Source organism: Carcharodon carcharias, chromosome 7 (genome assembly GCF_017639515.1).
Source record: "Carcharodon carcharias isolate sCarCar2 chromosome 7, sCarCar2.pri, whole genome shotgun sequence".
Lineage (NCBI taxonomy): Eukaryota > Metazoa > Chordata > Chondrichthyes > Lamniformes > Lamnidae > Carcharodon > Carcharodon carcharias.
This window is the reverse complement of record NC_054473.1, coordinates 122,144,374-122,167,936: the sequence shown is the minus strand read 5'-3', so window position 1 is coordinate 122,167,936 and position 23,563 is coordinate 122,144,374. Positions and strand designations below refer to the sequence as shown.

Below are 23,563 nucleotides of genomic sequence, written 5' to 3'. Positions count from 1 at the left end.
TAAGAACCCCGTGGAGCAAGAGTGGAGGATGTTGCTGAGCTTCACTGCAAATGGTTGACTGTCATTGCACCATGCTCACAACCTTCCAGACTCCTTAAGCATTACTCCCTATGACTAGTTAATGTGTACTGTTTTGGCAGACTCCTGGTCTGCAGTTGTAGCAGCTATAAGTTGTACCCCCTGTCATTTGCAATTCAACAGTCATCTACCACGTCCCCCATTACACAGCATTACATGTGCCAACGACTACTAATCCATTAGCTTTAGGCAGAAAACTCCTCTGAACAATTCACAAACTGTAGTGGTGATACTTCAAAATTATCCCTCTTTGTTAAATTCACTAAAACCAGTTCTGGTTTGGATTAAAATACTTGCCATGAGTACAAATATAAAACTGCCAACAAACAAAAATTGAACTTAAATCCTTTATTGCCAATACTTGTCAATTCATCGAGTAAAATCTCAGATCATAAATGGTAAATGCAGATGAATAGTCCTTATCTAATGACATAAGTAGTCTCTATCTAATGACATTAGATGTTCTATTACATGTTTTTTCCATAAAATTTGCCGCAGCTACCGGCTGGGGGCAGGAAATGTGGTCCCAACATCCAAAAATCTTTTGTGCTCAGCTGAAGCAGCTGATTGTGACATCATGTTCTGAAAAATAAACCCCAAACACTAAATCACGTCCAAAAACCAGCAATAGGTTTTGTAGAATTCAAGAATACATACCATCATCTAAAGTTTTCTCATTTGTCCAATTTGTCCGCTCTTTCACATTTTTGAAGTGAGGATGTTTTTCACTAAGTCCCGTATCAAACACTGCTACTTTTACACCAGCACCTGGAAACATGGTTAAAAACCAAACTGAAAATCTATACACAGTGACGACCAGTTCCATGAAAATCATAGTTGTTATAACATTAACCATTTTGCTTCAGATACTGCCTGGCCCACTTTGAACACTCAGTAATTTTAATTACCTCCTCCACTGAAGGTGGGCAGAGGTAATGTTTTCACCTGCTTTAGTCAGTTTGGCAGTAAACAACATCACAGAAAACAATAGACAGATTTCAATGAAACTTGGTACACAGATAGCATATGGCCCAAGGAAGAACTGATTAGTTTTTGGCACAGGTGCAGATCCTGGAATTTTTTTTAATGGATCCATTAACATTGGGAGATAGGGTGAATTGACTTTTTTTGTTTATATTGTGGGTTGTTTTATTTAGGATGTTGTGGATTGCTTTAAAATATTGTGGATTGTCTCAGCTGCTGTGCTAGAATTTGTCCCAGCAGTCAAAATGTGAGCAGAATTTTCAGAGCAGGTTGCTGGATGTAGATGCGTTGTCAATTGAGATGGAAGCTCCAAGTAAAAAGGGTTTCTTATTTCAGCTTTGTCATTGAAGACTATCAACCAAGCTGGAAAAATCCTCAAGAAAGTGCTGCCTAATTATAACATTGAGTTAGCTCAGCATGGCAACTGTATACACTCAACTGAATGCCCTCCTCACTTGTTTTACTTAAAACTGTCACAACCATGGACTTGTAGCAACACAGTTACAATGCTACTACTAGTGATTTCCTGTTGGAAGTCACAGTCACAATCAACTTGTCTGCATCTTCGCTCCAGTTATCTGCCTATGGGTTACATTAGGGCACACATCAAATAGACATGACTACAAAACGAATGGTTTGTAATTACTACTAAATTTGAAATAATGTCTCATCCTGGATAACTTTTTGACAATAGCAGAGAGAAAAAGAGTAGTTCTGGTGGCAGCTTGGAGTATGACACTGCCTGTGATGGGCATATAATTTAGCATAGCTTTTTCGTTTTGTACAAACTCCCAAGTTACTGCAGTAACAAGCTGAAGATTGGGCTCTGGTCCGGAGCACAGTGAAGGCAGTCCACCTTTCAAGGAATCTTACTCCACTTTCTTCCCACCAGAGTTAGCTCTGGTCCCATCTATGATTCCAGACCTCTGTAACAACTTGAATCATTATCACAGTGCAAAGCATTATCACAGTGCTATAGGTGCAGAATAAATGCAATTGTGAATGTAATTACTGAAGTTACCGGAACAGAAACAAATATGCGTAAGCAGTCAGACTTCTGTGGGGCAGGGGAGAACAGGTGGGGAAACAGAAGAAAACAGGCCAATTTAACTACAACTGGTACTGGAAGGGCATGGTTATGTGTTTGTCATGTTGTTCAAAGCCATTAACTTTAGCAGCAACAGATGGAATCCAACCACCAAACCCAACTGTGTTAACTGTGCCATCATATTGATCAGGAACATAATTGAGAAACAAGCCCAGCTAATGTTCAAATTTTAGGCCTAGTCAATTAATAGCTACCCATGTACTCTAGTACGCTCCTTGATGCTAACCTAAGGATTGCATTACTTAGCTATGATTGCAGGATTAGTTTTTCAGTTTGAAATTTCTCTCTTAACTTCATCTCCGATGAGTCTGGCAAAAATCAAGCTAACTAATTCAGTAATATAACTGTTCACCTTCTTTGGATTAGGCAATGCAAGGCAGCTGAAAGACTACCCAAATTTTAGGCATTTTAATGAAGAGATGGATTGCAACTCACTAGTCAATTCACTGATGTAAACTTAAAGAGGTTAAAGATTCATCTGATACCATGTCACTAACGTTTCTTACATAGTTCACAATATTAACATTCTCCAAGCATCCTTACACAACTGCATGCAGCATAACCATATTCATTATTGCTGGAAAGAACCTTGGAACATTTTCTACATTAGAAGTGTAACTTCATGTGGTGGCCATGGACATTCTCATCCGGCTGAAATGTGGTGTAGGTCTGCACAGGTTCAGAGGCCAGGAAGCTGCAAGTAGTAGGGGGACTAGAATCAACAGGCATTGCAGTTCAGGTTGTAACTGGAAAATTGCAAGATTCCTGCATAAAGAGGCAAGTGTCTGCAAGCATAACTTATGGTTCATTGCTAGGAAGAGAGGTAAACATTAGCAACGCTGAAAACCTAGTAGAACTCCAGTGCTAGGCCCTAAAGAAAAGGACAAACCTGTGCAAAAGAAATTTTTCAAGGGATTTCCAAGGTAAAATAGATAGGCTTGTGGTCAAATGCAATGTTTTGGAGAATTAAGTTTAAACGCATATCATCAGTAGACTGAAAAGCAACATGTCAATGAAAGAAACTGGTGCAAAAATTTGAGCAACTTGAGTTTTATGGTACTTTGTGATCCAGGAATGGTAGAGGTGTGATACTACAAACAAATGCTAGCCATAAGGCGTCAAATTGTTTGAATATAGCCCAAACAGAAAACCAAAAGGAACTTGTTGCAAAGGGTGGTAAATATCTCGAATAACCTGCCAAGCAAAATTGTAGTGAAATGGGAGCAGAGTATTAAAAACGATAGTCAAATTCTAAGTGAGGATGGTTCTTGACTTCAAGAGATAACTCAGCAAGTATGTTCAAGAACTTCACATATCTTCAGCCAACCTCTTATGTAGCTACCAAAGGAGACAGCGGAAATTTAACTGCATGTGACTACAAGCTGCCCATGAGAGGCAAAAGTTGGAATGAGAGATCTCACGTTTTCAAGTGCACTGAAGAGCATATGATCCAATATTAAAACTCTTGATTTTGGATGTAAAATTAGGTGACAGCTACTAAGATGTAAACTTAGATTATTTAGCATAATAAGAGATATAGGTTAAGCTGGTTCCACAGCATATGCGGCAATTTAAAGTTCACTGAAAGCTTTGAAAATTATTTGTCTTTTTGACATATGGAGCAAACAAAAACATTACAAAATCCCAGCTAGTAAGCTACTGCGTTCCCTTCATAAAGCTATACAAGAAAAACGTATTTTTTGCTAAACACTGATTAAGATTGAGAGAAAATTTATTGTGTATTCCAAAGAACAGGCATACAAACCAGTTTCTTTGAAAAAAATGTCTTGGGCCATCCACAAAATGAAAAAAAATGTTTTCCAGCATCCTCAGCACATTGCTCTTACAAACCGTTTTCACTTTGGGGCGGGGGAGGGGGGCGTGATTAACACTGCAAGAGTCCTGTGGGAAACACGAGCATCACCTTTAAAATGATTTCTAATTTATAGCTGTTATCTAGAATTGTTCTGGAAAGCCAAATGTACTAGAGTATGTCCAATTTTGAACACCATAGAAACAGTCAAAAAAGAACAATGGATGCTTCCTTTCAGCTCTTTTCAATTACACAAAATCAAAGATCGTTTGTCCAGTTACATAACATTACCATCTGGAGTCCCATACATACCTGTATGCCCCATCTGCCACAATACATCTGCCTGCAGGGTCTGAGCTACCTGCCGGGGGATAGCCCTCAACAGACGTCTGCTTGAATGCCTGCCTGTAGCATGCCAGAATCCAGAGCCCAGGGAGAGGCTGGTTCTCCTCAGAGGTCTTGAAGACTGCCACTTCTGCGTCCATCGACTATCATTGCATGGTGCAGCCGAGTCTGCTGCAACAAAAAATACATTTAAGTCTAATACGACATGGAACACAAAAGTGTGACTGTCTTGACTTGCACTGTTGGAAAAAAACTTACTTCCCACAGAAGACATTTGAAATAGGCTGACTTAATTGTGTTTTAAAGCAAAAGGTAGGAGGGGGGCTGGGGGGAGAACTGATAAAATTCAAAAATGTGACAGCTTTCAATCACAGTCCAACAGCAAAACTTCCCAAACCCGCAACTCTCATCCATTATACTCCATCTACCAAATATTTACCCACTCACTTAACCTATATATATATATATATATATATATATGTATATATACATATATGTATATATACACATATCCCTTTGGAGAGGATATCATTGTCACAATTTGCTTTCCCACCTTTCTTTGTATCGTCAGCAAATTTGGCTATAAAACCCTTGTCCTTCATCCAAGTCCTTAATATAGATTGTAAACAGCTGAGGCCCCAGCACGGCTGTGGCATCTCACTAGTTACAGTTCTCCCAACTGAATATGATCCATTTATCCTGGCCCTCTGCACCCCAACAGCATGAGCTCTTATCTTGTGCAGTAGATCCTTCTATGGCACCTTATCAAAGGCCTTTTGGAAATCAAATGCCCTTTCTTTCCACCCTACTCATCACATCCTCAAAGAACTCTAATAAATGTCAAAAATGATATCCCTTTCATAAATCCATGTTGTATTATAATTTTCTAAATGCTCTGCTACTACTTCCTTAATAATGTATTCCAGCATTTTCCCTATGACAGACGTTAGGTTAACTGGCCTATGGTTTCCTGTTTTCGGTCTCCCTCCTTTCTTGAACTGATCTCACATTTGTGGCTGGGACCTTTACAGAATCTAGGGAATTTTGTGAGATTATAATTCATTCATTCATTATCTCTGCAGACACTTAAGACTCTATGATGCAGGCCATAAGATTCAGGGAACTTGTCAGCCTTTAGTCCTATTAGTTTGCCGAGTACTTTTTCACCTCGAGTGTTAGTGATTGTTCTAAGTTCCTCCTCTTTTGCTCCCTGATTTTCTACTATTATTATTGGGATGCTTTTGTGTCTTTTAAAGTCTCTGGCATTTCCTTGTTTCCCCATTATTAATTCCACACACATCCATCAAGGAATCAATATTTACTTGTCTTTTTATACACTTGTAGAACACTTACTGACTGTTTTATGTTTCTTGCTGGTTTACTTGCAATCTATTTTGTCTTTCATTATAGTTTTCCTTTGCTGGTTTCTAAATTTTTCCCAACCTTCTGATCTACCACTAACCTTCACAACATGATATACATATTCGTTCAATTTGATACCATTGTTAACTCTCTTAGTTAGCTACGGATGTTACATCCTTCTCATATAGTATTTCTTTCACAATGGAATATACCTTTGTTGAGAGCTATGAAATATCTCCTTAAAAATGTCTATCACAGCTTATCTACAAGTCTTACCTTTTATTTTCCAAGTCCACTTTAACCAACTCAGTCTTCAAACTTTTGTAATTGCCCAAGTTTAAGGCACTACTTTCAGATCCAATTTCACACCCAGCTGTTTATCTGTGCTGCAACATGAGGGGAGCACTTCTTGCACATGCTCAGTTCAGTGTAAGAGAGTCAGGCAACAGCATTAAAACAAACAAGCTGACTTGACAACAGACTAACAATAAAATTCAAGGTATCCATTTAAGTGTGTGCAGTCCTCAAGCAATTGCAAGTTAGTGCATTTAGTCCACCCATCATTTAGAAACTGTTCCCTCTGTAAAACATGCTTCTTATAATTCAGTTGAATGGTGAAGATAAATAATCAGAAAAAATTCAGTAAATTAGATTCTCAACTTGCAATGTGTAGAACTGATTGTAATATTTAGTTTAAGGATTTTTTTAGTAAAAATCAATAATTTTTCCTTACTGTCAAAATAAACTACCCAATACAAAAATGACAACCCTGAGATTAAGAGTCACATCATCTACCTTTGGAGCTGAGCTTTGTAGAAACTCCCTGCAAAAAGGCTTAACACACTGTATCTAGCCTAAGGAGACAACGCTCAAAATCTCATTGGGATTGCAATCCCACGGATTGGAATCTGGGATGAACTGCTGATGGCAAATTATGTGCTATAGTGCTACACTGAAATGCTATGGCAGAATTCCCATTATAATGCCACTTTTTTGGTATTACTGGCAACATACAGACATGAATTTTAACATTGGAATTCCCAATGGAAATGCTTACATGCAGATTCCAATGCAATGCAAGACTACATGGCTGCATCATCCCTTTTGTCACTTAAACCACTCCTGCTCTCCATGCCATTCTTCCTTGTTCTTTGCTAGCTCAGTACTTGCTGATAAACTGTCAATCCTAACTTCCTCCAGTTCCAATGAAAGATCACTGACCTGAAATGTTAACAGTTTCTTGTTCTAAGCTGCTGCCCACCTGCTGAATGTTACCAGCATCTGTATTATTTTACTGTTGTGCTTCTAACTAGAACACCACTTGCTTTGGTAAGTTACCTTTTGCCAACTAAGGTGTAGTCCACAGTTCTCCTTGCTATTGCAGTTGGAATCTTTCAACTTGTTTTACAATTGCATCCCTGGCTGTAATCAAGTTGGTTATGCAGCAGCTGAACCCAGAAACCAAGTTACAGTCTGGGAAATTTGGGTTCCCACCCTGTGGCCAACTTTTGTTTGCAATTGCAGAACTGATCTTCAAGCCTACCTGAAATGTATGGTTTCAAAATAACAGACAAGTACAAAAAGCAATGAGCGAGACTACCTGGAACATTAGTCATCATTTAACTCAGGGGACTGGAATACAAAAGGAAAGGATTTTTTAGTTTCAATTCTAATTCACTTGTCAATTAAATATTGCTCCAAAATACACTTGATGGCACCTTTCAGTTAAAGAGATCTAATTTGTTGTTTTAAAAATCTAGCTAATATTTATATATTTAGAATACTTGTGTATGGAGTGCTCCTCAAATCAAATAATTAGTATTGTAATAGGTTATGTATTATGCATTATTATGCTCCTTTGTTCAATTCTCATGAATAGTCCATCAGTTTTTGAATTTTGGCCAGGTCCCAAAAAACACTGACTGATTGGGGGCTTGGATCTTCTGACCTTCATATCTGCAGCATAACATATCTGGAAACTGCAGAAAGCTCTCCATTAACTTGTGTTACCTGACTAACTGCAAGCTCTAAACAATTAACATTCACTTGAAATTGCTGTGATATTGGTAAATGTGTTCCCTTCACTGAACGTAAAAATATAAAATTTGTCTATTGAATTGTGTCCAGATAGCATTTACAGCTACGTGTTCAGGTGATAAAAGTGTTAGCTATCTGGTTTCTCACTCTTGGTTGGATGCAATAGTATTTCAGAGTTTTCCTCTGATCAGTTTCTTTGTGGACTACTCAACATCATCTATGGCCTACTGCTTTTGCAGTTTAGCTTTGTGCAGCAGCTTCAATTTAAGATATTTATTTAAGATATTTAAGACAGAGGAGCAGAAATTAGGCCATTCGGCCCATCAAGTCTGCTCCGCCATTCAATCATGGCTGATAAGTTTCTCAACCCCATTCTCCCACCTTCTCCCCGTAACCTTTGATCCCCTTACCAATCAAGAACCTATCTATCTCGGTCTTAAATACACTCAATGACCTGGCCTCCACAGCCTTCTGTGGCAATGAATTCCATAGATTCGCCACTCTCTGGCTAAAGAAGTTTCTCCTCATCTCTGTTCTAAAAGCTCTTCCCTTTACTCTGAGGTTGTGCCCTCAGGTCCTAGTCTATCCTACTAATGGAAACATCTTCCCCATGTCCACTCCATCCAGGCCTTTCAGTATTCTGTAAATTTCAATAAGATCCCCCCCTCATCCTTCTAAACTCCATCGAGTATAGACCCAGAGTCCTCAAACATTCCTCATATGTTAAGCCTTTCATTCCTGGGATCATTCTCGTGAAGCTCCTCTGGACGCTCTTCAGGACCAGAATATCCTTCCTGAGATATGGGGCCCAAAATTGCTCATAATATTCTAAATGTGGTCTGACCAGTGCCTTATAAAGGCTCAGCAGCACATCCCTGCTTTTATGTTCTAGTCCTCTCGAAATAAACGCCATTGCAATTGCCTTCCTAACTACCGACTCAACCTGCAAGTTAACCTTAAGAGAATCCTGGACTAGGACTCCCAAGTCCCTTTGCAGTCCAGATTTCTGAATTCTCTCCCCATTTAGAAAATAGTTTATGCCTCTATTTTTCCTACCAAATTGCATGTCCTCACACTTACCCACATTGTATTCCATCTGCCACTTCTTTGCCCATTCTCCTAACCTGTCCAAATCCTTCTGCAGCCTCCCCACCTCCTCAATACTACCTGTCCCTCCACCTATCTTTGTATCATCTGCAAACTTAGCCAGGATGCCCTCAGTTCCTTCATCTAGATCATTAATGTATAAAGTGAAAAGTTGTGGTCCCAACACTGACCCATGCAGAACTCCACTAGTCACCGGCCACCATCCTGAAAAGGACCCCCTTATCCCCACTCTCTGCTTCCTGCCAGATAGCCAGTCTTCTATCCATGCTAGTTTCTTGCCTCTAACACCATGGGCTCTTATCTGACTGAGCAGCCTCCTGTGCGGCACCTTGTCAAAGGCCTTCTGGAAGTCCAAGTAGATAACATCCATTGGCTCACCTACTCGTTACCTCCTCAAGGATTTGTCAGACATGACCTCCCCTTGATGAAACCATGCTGACTTTGCCCGATTTTACCATGCACTTCCAAGTATTCTGAAATCTCATCCTTAATAATGGACTCTAAAATCTTACCAACGACTGAGGTCAGGCTAATCGGCCTGTAATTTCCCGTCTTTTGCCTCACTCCATTCTTAAACAGGGGGGTTACATTAGCGATTTTTCAGTCCTCTGGGACCCTCCCTGACTCCAGTGATTCCTGAAAGATCACCAATAACGCCTCCACTATCTCTTCAGCTATCTCCTTCAGAACTCTGGGGTGTAATCCATCTGGTCCAGGTAATTTATCTGCCTTCAGACCTTTCAGTTTTCCTAGCACCTTCTCCTTGGTAATGGCCACCATACTCACCTCCACCCCCCGACTCTCTTGAACTTTGGGGATGTTACTTGTGTCTTCCACCATGAAGACTGACGCAAAGTACTTATTCAGTTCCTCCGCCATTTCTTTGCTCCCCACTACTACTTCTCCAGCGTCATTTTCCAGCGGCCCAATGTCCACTTTTGCCTCTCTCTTACCCTTTATATATCGAAAAAAAACTCTTGCAATCTTCTTTTATATTACTGGCTAGTTTACCCTCATATTTAGTCTTCTCCCTCATTTCTTTTTTAGTTGTGCTCTGTTGGTCTTTGTAAGCTTCCCAATCCACTGCTCTTCGCCGCATTGTATGCTCAATGGATCAACAGCTCATTCAAAAGCATGACAGGTGCTGTTTTTACTCTTGGCAGGACATCTGACGCTTCTCATTGAACCAGGGTTACTCACCCAGCTAGTTACCGATTGAGCGAGAAATATGCTTGGCCATGAAATTACATAAGAATATAAGAAATAAGAACAGGAGTAGGCCATTCGGCCCCTCAAGCCTGCCCCAGGCCTCAACTCCTCTTTCATGCCAGTTCCTCATAGCCCTCAACTCCCTGATATTTCAAAAATATATCTACCTCCTCTTTAAATACTTTCAGCAATCTAGCCTCCACAACTCTCTGGGATAGAGAATTCCAGACATTAACTACCCTCACGAGAAGAAATTCCTTCGCATCTCAGTTTTAAATGAATGTCCCCTTATTCTGTAACTATGTCCCGTAGTTCAAGATTCTCCCACAAGTGGGAACATTTTCTCAAAATCTACCTTGTGAAGCTCCCTCAGAATCTTGTATGTTTCAATAAGATCACCCCTCATTCTTCTAAACTCTAATGAATAAAGGTCTAACCTGTTTAGCCATTCTTGATAAGTCAACCCCTTCATCCCAGGAATCAGCCTAGTGAATCTCTTTTGAACTGCCTCCAATGCCAGTATATCCTTTCTTAAACACAGGGACAAAAACTGTACACAGTACTCTAGGTGCGGCCTCACCAACACCCTGTACAGTTGTAACAAGACGTACCTATTTTTAAACTCCAAACCCCTAGCAATACAGGCCAAAATTGCATTTGCCTTCTTAATTACTTGCTGGACCTCTCTCTCCATTTAAATAAGAGTCTGCCTTTTGATTCTTCCTACCAAAGTGCATGACCTCACACTTTCCTACATTAAACTCCATCTGCCAAGTTTTTGCAACACTCACTCAACCCATATCCTCTTGTAGATTCCTTATGTCCTCATCATAACATGCCCTCCCACCTATTTGTCTCATCAGCAAATTTGGATATATTGCACTCTGCCCCCTCCTCCAAGTCATCACAGAATCACAGTGCAGAAGAGGCCCTTCGGCCCATCGAGTCTGCACCGACACTTGAGAAACACCTGACCTACCTACCTAATCCCATTTACCAGCACTTGGCCCATAGCCTTGAATGTTATGGTGTGCCAAGTGCTCAACCGGGTACTTTTTAAAGGATGTGAGGCAACCCACCTCCACAACCCTCCCAGGCAGTGCATTCCAGACCGTCACCACCCTCTGGGTAAAAATGTTTTTCCTCACATCCCCCTAAACCTCCTGCCCCTCACCTTGAACTTATGCCCCATTGTGACTGACCCTTCAACTAAGGGGAACAGCTGCTCCCTATCCACCCTGTCCATGCCCCTCATAATCTTGTACACCTCGATCAGGTCACCCCTCAGTCTTCTCTGCTCCAACAAAAACAACCCAAGTCTATCCAACCTCTCTTCATAACTTAAACGTTTCATCCCAGGCAACATCCTGGTGAATCTCCTCTGCACCCCCTCCAGTGCAATCACATCCTTCCTATAATGTGGCGACCAGAACTGCACACAGTACTCCAGCTGTGGCCTCACTAAGGTTCTATACAACTCCAACATAACCTCCCTACTTTTGTAATCTATGCCTCGATTGATAAAGACAAGTGCGCTATATGCCTTTTTCACCACCCCACTAATATGCCCCTCTGCCTTCAGAGATCTATGGACACATACGCCAAGGTCCCTTTGTTCCTCAGAGCTTCCTAGTGCCTTGCCGTTCATTGAATACTTCTTTGTCAAATTACTCCTTCGAAAGTGTATCACCTCACACTTTTCAGGGTTAAATTCCATCTGCCACTTATCTGCCCATTTGACCATCCCGTCTATATCTTCCTGTAGCCCAAGATACTCAACCTCACTGTTAACCACCTGGCCAATCTTTGTGTCATCCACAAACTTACTAATCCTACCCCCCACATAGTCATCTATATCGTTTATATAAATGACAAATAATAGGGGATGCAGCACAGACCCCTGTGGTACGCCACTGGATAATGGCTTCTAGTCACTAAAGCAACATTTTGTCATCACCCTCTGTTTCCTACAACTAAGCCAATTTTCAATCCACCTTATCAAATTACCCTGTATCCCATATGCATTTGCCTTCTTTATAAGTCTCTCATGTGGGAGCTTGTCAAAGGCTTTGCTGAAATCCATATAAACTATACCAACTACACTACCCTCACCTACACACCTGGTCACCCCCTCAAAAAAGTCAATCAAATTTGTTAGGCATGACCTCCCTCTGACAGCCATGCTGACTATCCCTGATCAAACCTTGCCTCTCCTAGTGGAGATAGATACTTTCCTTCAGAATTTTCTCCAATAGTTTCCCTACCACTGACGTGAGACTCACTGGCCTGTAGTTCCCTGGCTTATCTCTACAACCCTTCTTAAATAGCAGAACCACATTAGCTGTTTTCCAGTCCTCTGGCACTTCCCCGGTGGCCAGAGAGGAGTTAAAAATTTGGGTCAGAGCCCCTGCGATCTCCTCCCTTGCCTCCCTCAGCTGTCTGGGACACAAATCATCCGGACTTGGAGATTTGTCCACTTTTAAGCCTGCCAACACCTCCAATACCTTGTCAATCCCTATATCAATTTGCTTAAGAACCTCACAGTCTCTCTCCCCGAGTTTGATACCTCCATCCCCACTCTCTTGGGTGAAGACGGATGTGAAGTATTCATTCAACACTCTAGCGATGTCCTCTGGCTCTACCCATAGATTGCCCCCTTGGTCCCTTATGGGCCCTACTCTTTCCCTGGTTATCCTCTTCCCATTGATATACTTACAGAATATATTGGGATTTTCCCTACTTTTACCAGCAAGAGCTTTCTCATATCCCCTCTTTGCTCTCCTAATTGCTTTCTTTAACTCCACCCTGCACTGTCTGTACTCCACTAACACCTCTGCTGATTTGCTTCCCTTGTACCTGCTAAAAGCCTCTCTTTCCCTTCTCATCGTAACCTGAATATCTCTGGTCGTCCATGGTTCTCTGGGCTTCTTACTCCTTGCCTGTCACCCTAGAGGGAACATGTTGAGCTTGTACCCTCCCCATTTCCTTTTTGAACACCTCCCACTGTTCCTCTGTAGATTTCCCCACAAGTAACTGCTCCCAGTCTACCTTGGCCAGATCCTGCCTTATTTTACTAAAATTCACTCTCCCCCAATCCAAAACATTTTTTTGTAACTTGTTGATTTCTTTGTCCATAACAAGCTCAATATAGATGGTAAATAATTGAGGCCCTAGGATTAAACATTGTGACATTCCACTAGTTACGTCTTTCCAACCTGAAAAAGACCCATTAATCCAGAATCTGTCTTCTGTGTGTTAACCAATCCTCAATCCATCCTAATACAATACCCAGAATACCATGAGCTCCTATCTTGTGTCCTTTTATGTGGCACCTAATCGAATGCTTTATGGAAATCCAAATAGACTACATCAATCGATTCCCTTTTATCAAATCTGCTTGTTATATTCTCAAAGACCTCTAGCAAATTTGTACAATATGATTTCCCTTTCACAAAACCATGTTGACTCTGATTGATTGTGTTAAGCTTTTCTAAATGTCCTGCTATTTCTTCCTTAATAATGGAATCTAGCATTTTTCCAATGACATATGTTAGGCTGACGGGCCTATAGTTTTACTGCTTTTTGTCTTCCTCCCTTCTCGAACAGAACATCACATTAGCAGTTTTCCAATCTGCTGGGGCCCTCCCAGAATCCAGTGAGTTCTGGAATACTTCGACCAATGCCTCCACTATCTCTGCAGCCAGTTTCTTTAAAACCCATGGATGCAGGCCATCAGGCCCTGGCAACTTTAGTCCCATTATTTTGTCAAATACTTTGTCCCACATCATAGAGACTGTTACAAGATCTTTCCTCCCATTAGCTCCTTGCTTATCTGTTACCTTTGGAATGTTTATAGTGTCCTCCACCATGAAGACCGATGCAAAATATTGGTTTAAATTATCTGCCATTTCCCTGTTATCAATTCTCCAGTTGCATCCCCCAAGGGACCCACGCTCACAAAATAGGTGGGAAAGTAAGTTACAATGAAGGAATGAGAAATTTACAAATAGATGTGGATAGGTTAGGTGAATGGGCCAAAATTTGGCAGATGGAGTTTAACCTGGATAAGCGTGAGCTTATCCATTTTGTTCGTGTGAATAAAATCGTGACTTATTTAAATGGAGAGAAACTTCAGAATTCTTCAATGCAGAGGAATCTAGATGTCCTCATGCATGAATCACTGAAAGCCAGTATGCAGGTACAGTAGGTAATAGGGAAGGCAAATGGAATTTTGGCATTTACTGCTAAAGGAATGGAGTATAAAAACAGGGAAATGTTGTTGCAACTGTACAAGGCATTGGTGAGACCACACCTGGAGTACTGTGCACAGTTTTGGTCCCCTTACTTCAGGAAGGATGTAGTTGCATTGGAGGCAGTTCAGAGGAGGTTCACTGGATTGATTCCAGAGATGCGGGCCTTGTTTTATGAGGAGAGATTGAGCAGTTTAGGCCTATACTCACTAGAGTTTAGAAGGATGAGAGGAGATCTAATTGGGGTATATAAGATGCTAAAGAGGATAGACAAAGTAGACATGGAGCAGATGTTTCCCCTTGTGGGGCATTCTAGAACGAGAGGCCGTAGTTTTAGGCTAAGGGGGATCAGAGATGAGGAGGAATTACTTTTCTCATAGGGTCATGGAATTCACTACCTCAGTCAGAGTGCAGTGGATGCCGGGTCGCTAAATAAATTTAAGGAGGAGATAGGTTTTTAATTAGTAACAGGTTGAAAGGTTATGGGGAGAGAGTGGGAAATTGGAGTTGAGGCCAAAATGAGGTCAGCCATGATCGTGTTGAATGGCGGGGCAGGCTCGAGGGACTGAATTGCCTACTCTTGCTCCTAGTTCTTATGTTACGTTCACTTTAGTCAGTCTCTTTCTTTTTATATGCCCGTAGAAGCTCTTGCTGTTTGTTTTATACTTCTTGCCAATTTACTTTCATAATCAATTTTCTCCCTTTTTATTAGCTTTTTAGTCATCCGCTGCTGGTCCCTTACAAATTCCCAATCCTCCGGCATACCACTAGTTTTCACCACTTTATACACCTTAGTTTTTGACTGGGCACTTTCCTTGACCGCCTTTGTTAACCACCGGTGGTTCATCCTTCTCATCGAGTTCTTTTTGATCAGGGTAAATTTTTGCCGTGGGTCACAAAATATCTGCTTAAATGTCTGCCACTGCTCAACCACTGACCTTCCCCTTAGCCTATTTTCCCAGCCTGCTTTAGGCAACTCTTTCTTCATACCTCTTAAGTTGAGGACACTGGTTTGAGACCCGAGTTGCTCGCCCTCAAACTGAATTTGAAATTCTATCATGTTGTGAGCGTACCTCCCAGAGGATCCTTAACTACGATATCTCTTATTAATACCACCTCATTACACATTACTAAATCTAAAACAGCCTGTTCCCAGGTAGGTCGTATAATGACATCTTTTGGCAATCTCCACCTTTCACTGGCCATCTATCCAGCTCTACCTGTCCCACCCCCCCTTAAACCAGCTTATATTTCACCTCTTTCCTATTTTTCCTTAGCTCTGTTGAAGAGTCACACGGACTCGAAACGTTAACTGTATTCCTCTCCGCAGATGCTGTCAGACCTGCTGAGTTTTTCCAGGTATTTTTGTTTTTGTTCTGGATTTCCAGCATCTGCAGTTTTTTGCTTTCATCTTAGGTCCTATAATGTATTGCTCTGAGAAACAATCCCTGATGCACTATACAACTTCGTTTTCCATGTTGCCCCTGCCAATCTGATTTGTCCAGTCAACATGCAGATTAAAATCACCCATGACAATTGTCTCGCTCTTGTGACATGTCTCCATTATTTCCCAATTTATACTTTGTCCTACGAAGTGAAGCAACTCTTCAGGGGCCTATATACGACTCCCACCTGTGAGTTCTTTCCCTTGTTATTCCTTATTTCCACCCAAACCGATTCCACATCACGATCTATTGCACCTATATCACTACTTGCCACCGCACTGATACCTTCTTTTATTAACAATGCTACACCATCTCCTTCTCCTTTTTGCCTATTTTTCCGGAACGTCAAATATCCTTGAATACCGAGTTCCCAGCCTTGGCCACCCTGCAACCCCATTCCTGTAATAGCTATCAAGTCATATTCATTAATTTATATTTGTACCATCAACTCATCCATCTCTATCTGAATGCACGCAGCATTTGTAACAAGAGCCTTAAGCATTGACTTTTTACCATTATTACTCATTTTGGTTCTAATTTCTGCTGCACTCTTCTGTTTGTATTTTTGCCTCTTCCTGTCTCACTGTCATTATTGTTCGCCTCTTCACTGCCCTGCACCTCTGCACTCTCATTTCATTTTGATTTTTTAAACTTCCCTTCAGTTGAACCTTCATCCCCTGCTAACTAGTTTAAAGTCCTATCTACAACCGTAGTTACACAATTTGCCAGGACACTGGTCCCAGCATGATCCAAACGAAGCCTGTCCCAACATAACAGCTCTCTCCTTCCCTAGTATTGGTCCAGTGCCCCATGAATTGGAACCCATTTCTTCCACACCAATCTTTGAGTCACGCATTTACCTCTCTAATCTTATTTACCCTACGCCAATTTGCCCGTGGCTCAGGTAGTAATCCGAAGATTATTACCTTTGTGGTTTTACTTTTTAATTTAGCCCTGAGCTGCTCATAGTCCCTCAGCAGAACCTCTTTCCTAGTCCTACCTATGTCATTGGTACCTACGTAGACCATGACAACTGGATCCTTCCCCTCCCATTCCAAGTTCCTCTCCAGCCCAGAAGAGATGTCCTTAACCTTGGCACCAGGTAGGCAACACAGCCTTCGCGACTCTCTGTCTTCGCTGCAGAGAATAGTATCTATTCCCCTAACTATGCTATCCCCTATTACTACTACATTTCTCTTTTCTCCCCTTACTTGAATGGCGCTCTGTACCACAGTGCTGTGGTCAGTTCGCTCATCCTCCCTGCAGTCTGTGCCCTCGTCCACACCGGGAGCAAGAACCTTGTACCTATTGGGCAAGGGCACTGGCTGAGGCTCCTCCAAAGCTAAATTCTGCAGATTACAGAGGTATACAATTCTGCTGCTGCACATGGCCCAGAACACCTCAGAGTTGCTAAGTTTTAGATCTAGGTTTTTTGTCTAACCTGATCTTACTGACTGACAAAATAGATGTCATCTTCACCGTGGAGAAAGCTTTGTCTTGACAAAAATAATTGTTTTGGTTACTTGTACTACTGCCATCATGGACAGATGCACCTTTGAAAAGTATGTTATTTCCTTACATTGATTCCTCAATCAACAGCCACAGGTCCAGTCTGGAAACCATCTTCTTTGGGCCTTAACCAGCTGTGTTACTAACTGGTCAACAATAGTTCTGTTCTCAGATTCTGTTACCCTATTCCTCCTCCTTCAGGTACCAAATGCTAAGGGCATTGGCGACCATGAACTTCCATTGGATTGATCCATCATTATGCTTGGCAGTGGTTTGCCATTGCCTTCTGCAGTTTGGGTGACCAGGAAACTCTCTTGCTCATTACAGCCTGTCATCAAATGTATTGGAAGGATTTACAGGCTGATAATCAACCTGTTTCGTCATGTTATACACGCACTTTCCAGGCCATCAAGTCCTGAAGTGGGACTTGAACCTGGAGCTTCTGGCTCAGAGATAGGGACATTACCCACTGTGCCACAAGACCTCCAGTTCCCTCATTGCAGTAAAACAAGATTTCCGGCATCTTGTTTCAGGCCTTGCATCATAAACATGCCTTAATATAGTAACAAGGCTGCTGTTCACAGCCCCATCCAAGTCAGCTGACAGTGGCAATTGAGAAAGGACTGACCAAGTATGAAAAAGTAATTTCTACAAATCCTGTTTACTGGATTATGTACTAAACAATCCCTGGAATTTATTTTGAAATACTAGATGACAATCAATTTATTTTCATAAGTATAACACCTGCAGTTTCTGACTGCATTCTTTTACTTCCAAATAAATTTAACTGTCCACCATTATGCAATTATAGAATCCAACCAAGTGCCATTGTTTCTACCAGCCCATCTCCCAGAATGCTTAAAAGGCTTTTAGAATTTGACCAAGATCATGATCACTATGGCTTGATCAGGTCAATCTCACTTTTGTGTTCAGTCCTGTACTCTCCCTGAAGGCACTTACAAATGGCATTCTGCCATGATAAATAATCCCTGCCAACCCTTCGACACAGCTAACCACACCATCCTCCTGCAACACCTCTCCATTAACCAGCTGGGTGAAACCATCGAGTTTGGTTCTATTCTTTCTTCATCATAGCCAGACAATCACTACTCTTTCCACCCTTGCACTGTTTCCTCTGGAGACACAAAGAAGGTTAACTCGACTGATAGTTGGGATGTGGGAGGTTATCTTACGAGGAAAAGATGGACAGGCTGTGCCTGCATCCATTGGAGTTTAGAAAACTGAGAGGTGACCTTATTGATACATACAAGGTCCTAAGAGGACTTAACAGGGTGGATGCTGAGAGGATGTTTCCCTTTATGTGAGAGACTAGAACCAGGAGAGAAGTTTGAAAATAATGGGTCTCCCATTTAAGACAGAGATGAGAAGACTTTTTTTCTCTCAGAGGGTCATGAATCTTTGGAACTCTCTTCCTCAGAGAGCGGTGTAGTCAGGATCAATGAATATTTTTAAGGCAGAGGTAGAAAGATTCTTCACTAAGAAGGGGTCAAAGGTTATTGGAGGAAGGTAGAACGTGGAGTTGAGGCCACAATCAGATTAGCCATGATTTTAACGAATGGCGGAGCAGGCTTGAGGGCTGAATGGCCTACTCCTGCGCCTAATATGTATGTTCATTTGCAAAGGAACTATGTTGGTCTCCTCCTATTCCCCTTCTACACGCTACCCCTCAGCACTATCTAAAAATACAATATAAGATGCACATGTATGCTGCCAACACTCAGCACTCTCACCACCATGACCTTGTACTTCTCCATTGACTGATTGTTACACTGCTTGTCCAACATCTGATATTGATTGAGCAAGTCCCTTCAACTAAATATTGGGGAAATGATAGCCATTGTCTTCGGTTCTTCCTATAAACTCCCTTGTATGTTTCCATTCATAGCAACTGCCTTCAGCTGACCAAAGTTGCCCCCAACCTTGGTGCTGTTTTGAACCCAAATTGAGTTTATGACCTGGATTTTTGGTGCACCATTTCCTAAACTGCCTACTTTCATCTCCATAACATCACCCAATCCACTGTGTCTCAGCTCATCTTCGCTGGAATCCTCACCTATGCTTTTGTTACCTCTAGAACTGACTATTCCAATGCTCTCCTGGCCAGCCTCCCATCTTCCATCTTATGTAAACTTGTATTCTCACAAAACGCTGATGTCTGCATCTTAAATCGCTCCAAATCTCATTTGTCCCCCATCCCAACACCTGCTGACCTTCACTGCCCCTCCATTCGACAAAACCTCAATTTTAAAATCCTGCCATGGCCTCAGCCTTCCTCTCTCTGTTGTCTCCTCTAGCCCTACAAGCCTCCTCTTGAGTATCTCTGATTTTTAAACACCCCACCACTGAGATTTCAACTGCTATGGGCCCCAAGCTTTGGAAATCCCTCCCTAAACACCTCTGCATCTCTTAAGATGCTCCTTGAAACCTACATCTTGGATCAAATCTTTGGTTATCTGTTTTGATTTTCTTTGTCTGTGTCAAAGATCTTGCCTTGTTAAGCACTTTGGGGTGTTTTATGCTGTTAAATATGATATATAAACAACTTTACCTGCCACTCTTCCCATCAAACCTCACCCCAACTAAAATGTATAATATTTAACGCAATGGTTTGAACAAAATAAAACAAAAAAAATTACATATTTTACTACATGATGAAATTCATCCATAGCATCTTTTAACAGCTTCATTAAAGGTTTCACTTCAAGGTCTCAGATGCCTGGCCTGATGACAATTGACGGAGCTTCAAGTCACATCTAAGCATTCACTGCATGTGCAGTTCGTACAATTTCTCAATGTTCTACAGGAGCAGCAAGATAGAAGAGTGTGTCTTCTCATCATATTAAGATTTGAAAGTGTTTGTTTTTGCTTTTACTAAAAGGCTTCAAAATAAAAGTAAATTCTCAAAGCTGTCATTTCAGGCAACTGATGAAGTTATGCAAACGTTTTGTAATGGCAGTTTTATGGAAACTATTTTTGTGGGTTTCTCTTTTTCTTAAAACTTTTGTTTTCTAAACTGTCTTTCAGATACACATACACACCTTGATGTAATATACAAATCTGCATAAAAGAAGATGCAGGCAAACAAGAGATTTCTTACAGAAAATTCAAATAGGTTGCATAAGCAGTTTTATGATTGCAGGATCACAGTATTTAACAGGAATACAGAGACAGGTCAATTAAGCAAGTCAGTTGCCAGCCGTGTTGTTAAATTTCCTGGTTTCAGTTTAACAGATCTGCACTTTGTTCCTAACACTCCAAATGGCTAGAATTCCAAATCTGTAGAGTTATTCTGAAGATTAAAATTACTCTGCAACTGAAGACCGAAAAGCTATATAGATTATATAACATGGTTTTCACAAAATTTCAATTCTCTTATTATACTTACTTTCTGTGAATTTGAGGGAGCGAATGACTTTCCTCTGAGGTGTAACTCGTTTAATGTGCGGATGGTCTTCCAGAGTTAGTACAGTATCCCGTTGCTTCTCTTTAATCTGAACAACCTCAAAGTCACTTGGGTAGTCACTGGCAGGGTTGTCACGTGGAACAATTCGCCATTCCACCACATCTGTATTTTTCAGTGCACTGGAAATGAATTTGCTCCTGGCTGTGGCAGTGAAGTATCCCTTAAAGGCCACAATGTACTCTAGGATTGAACAAGGAAATATGGTACAAAATGGGTTTTCTTCATGCTTAAACATTAGAAGCTTTCAGCATTAGTGACCCCATTCACATGTTCAGGACAGGTCACTCTTGAAAAGCTATTATCAAGCTCACATCTCCCTTCCACCCTAAGGCTCACAAACACACCTACCCACAAGCTAGAGGGCAGTGGAAGGGAAAAATCAACAGGGAAATATGCTCCAGCTGATGGAAATATAGCTGGCACAGGCAAGAGCCACCTCAATGATTGTGATCTCTGAAAGAACATCAGACTCCAACTGAATCATTCCTTTGTTAGGGTTTTAGCCATTGGATAACTAACCCAACTGTTCAATTTATCACATCTTCAACCATTTGATGTGAACTTCTGCCAATCACAGGTACCTTTTCACAATCACGTTTGCAGTCTAAGCAAATTGTTGTAGTCAGTGAGTGGCATCTGCTATGCATCTACTGCATCAGCACAACACTAGAGATAGTAGTGGGAGTAGACATACAGCCTGTGCCAAAACTCAATACGATCATGGCTGATCTAAGGCCTCAGCTGCACTTAGATCAGCCATGATCGTATTGAGTTTTGGCACAGGCTGTATGTCTACTCCCACTACTATCTCTAGTGTTGTGCTGATGCAGTAGATGCATAGCAGATGCCACTCACTGACTTTTGGTGTCTAAGGGAACTGAGGGATATTGGGACAGGAGGTGGTGGGATGAAAAGGCCTCAGCTGCACTTTTCATCCCACCACCTCCTGTCCCAATATCCCTCAGTTCCCTTAGACACCAAAAATCTGTCTATCCCAGCCTGTATTCAACAATGGAACATCCACAACCCTCTGAGGCAGAGAATTCCAAAGATTAACAACCCTTTGAATGAAGTAATTTCTCCTCGTCTCAGTCCTAAATGACCGTCCCCTTATCCTGAGACTGGACCCCTCCAATGTTCTAGATTCCCCAGACAGGGGAAATAACCTCTCAGCAACGACTCTGTCAAACCTCTTCAGAATCTTGTATGTTTCAATGCGATCACCTCTCATTCTTCTGAACTCCAGAGAACATAAACCTATTTACTCAGCCTCTCATCATAGCATAACCCTCTCATCCCAAGGACCAAACTAGTGAACCTTTGCTGTACTGCCTCCACTGCAGCATATCCTTAAATATGAAATCAAAAGTGCATACAGTATTCCGGGTGTGTTCTCACCAAAGCCTTGTACAATTGAAGCAAGATTTCCTTTTTCTTGTACTCCAGTCCCTTTGTAATGCAGGCTAACATGTCATTTGCCTTCTGATTTGCTTGCTGTACCTGCATGCTAACTTAGAGTGCTTTGTATGAGCACACCCAAATCTTTTGGAACATCAACATTTCTAAGTTTCATGCCTTTTAAAAAATATTCTGCTTTTCTATTCATACAACCGAAGTAAACAATTTCACACTTCCCCACATTCTACTCCATCTGCCCATCTTGTTGTTCACTCAAACTTGTCCATATCTCATTGCGCCGTCCTCACAACTTGCATTTCCACCTAACTTTGTATCATCAGCAAACTTAGATAAATCATAATATGATCAGACAGTAATTAAGTGCATTGTTAAGGCTTCTTTAACATTGATTACAGCACTTTCCTAATGACTGATGCCAGGCCATCAGGACCTGTAATTTCTGGTTTTCTCTCCCCTTCCTTTCTTGTAATAACAGAGTCACATTTGCTAACTTCCAATCTGCTTCCAGAACTTCCAGAACCTAGGGAATTTTGTTGGATGCTCTGGCTGTGATTTGCTATCTCTGAAGCTATCTCTTTTAGAAGCAGAGGATGAAGGCCATCAGGTCCTGGGTATGTGTCAGATTTTAGTCCCCTTAGCTTCTCCAGTGCTTCTTCCTCTGCTGATATAAATTACCTTAATTTCCTCATTCTTTTTAGCCCCTAGGTCACCTTCCATTTCTCTTATGCAGCCGACATCTTTCTTGCTGAATGTTTGTTTCTTATTGGAATGTATTTTTACTTAGCATTTTGAATTGCTTCTGCAAGTGTCTTCTGTTGTTTATTTACCGCCATACCTTTAACAATCTTAACCAGTTCTCCCCTCACAGCTATGTAATTGGCTTCATTTAAAGTTTAAAGATTCTTGTTGTGAATGGAGTATGTTGCTTTCAAACTTAATGGAATTCTATTGTATTATGATCATCAGCTCCCAGCTGATCTTTTAATATGACATTACTATTTAACCTTGGCTCATTACACAATTCAAGATCTAAAACAGCTTATCCCTCATCAGTTCCAAAATGTATTGCTTCAGGAAACTGGCACAAAAACATTCTACAAATTTATCTTCTAAACCACTCTTGCCAATTTGATTGTCTCAGTCTATATGAAGAAAAACGTCCGCCATATTTACTTCACTGCCTTTGTTACATGCTCCAATAATTTCCTGTTTAGTGCTCTGTTTCAATAGTACAACTACTGTCAGGAGGCCTATGAATGACTCGCATTAGCTTTTTGTAACTCTTGGTATTCCTAAATCTCCACCCATACTGATTCCACTTCATGATCTTCTGTGCCAAGATCCTTCCAAGATCATTGATGTCCTTATGTCATCCTTCAACATCAGGGCTACCCCTCCTCCTTTGCCATCGTG

At 41.2% G+C, this 23,563-nt stretch overlaps 1 protein-coding gene across 5 annotated transcripts in view; it reads right to left on the bottom strand.

Annotated features, from left to right (window-relative positions):
• The window catches only part of mbtps1 (membrane-bound transcription factor peptidase, site 1), a 160,434-nt gene that overhangs the window by 100,673 nt on the left and 36,198 nt on the right, over positions 1-23,563 (bottom strand). For 4 of the 5 annotated variants that reach the window (XM_041191447.1, XM_041191449.1, XM_041191448.1 and 1 more), the window contains exons 3-5: positions 20,654-20,911; positions 4,296-4,499; positions 736-846 (exon numbers count right to left, since the gene is read on the bottom strand). In XM_041191447.1, the coding sequence (XP_041047381.1) occupies positions 736-846; positions 4,296-4,499; positions 20,654-20,911 (573 nt within the window). The remainder of the gene's footprint in view (positions 1-735; positions 847-4,295; positions 4,500-20,653; positions 20,912-23,563) is intronic. The other variant, XM_041191450.1, reaches the window with a different exon arrangement.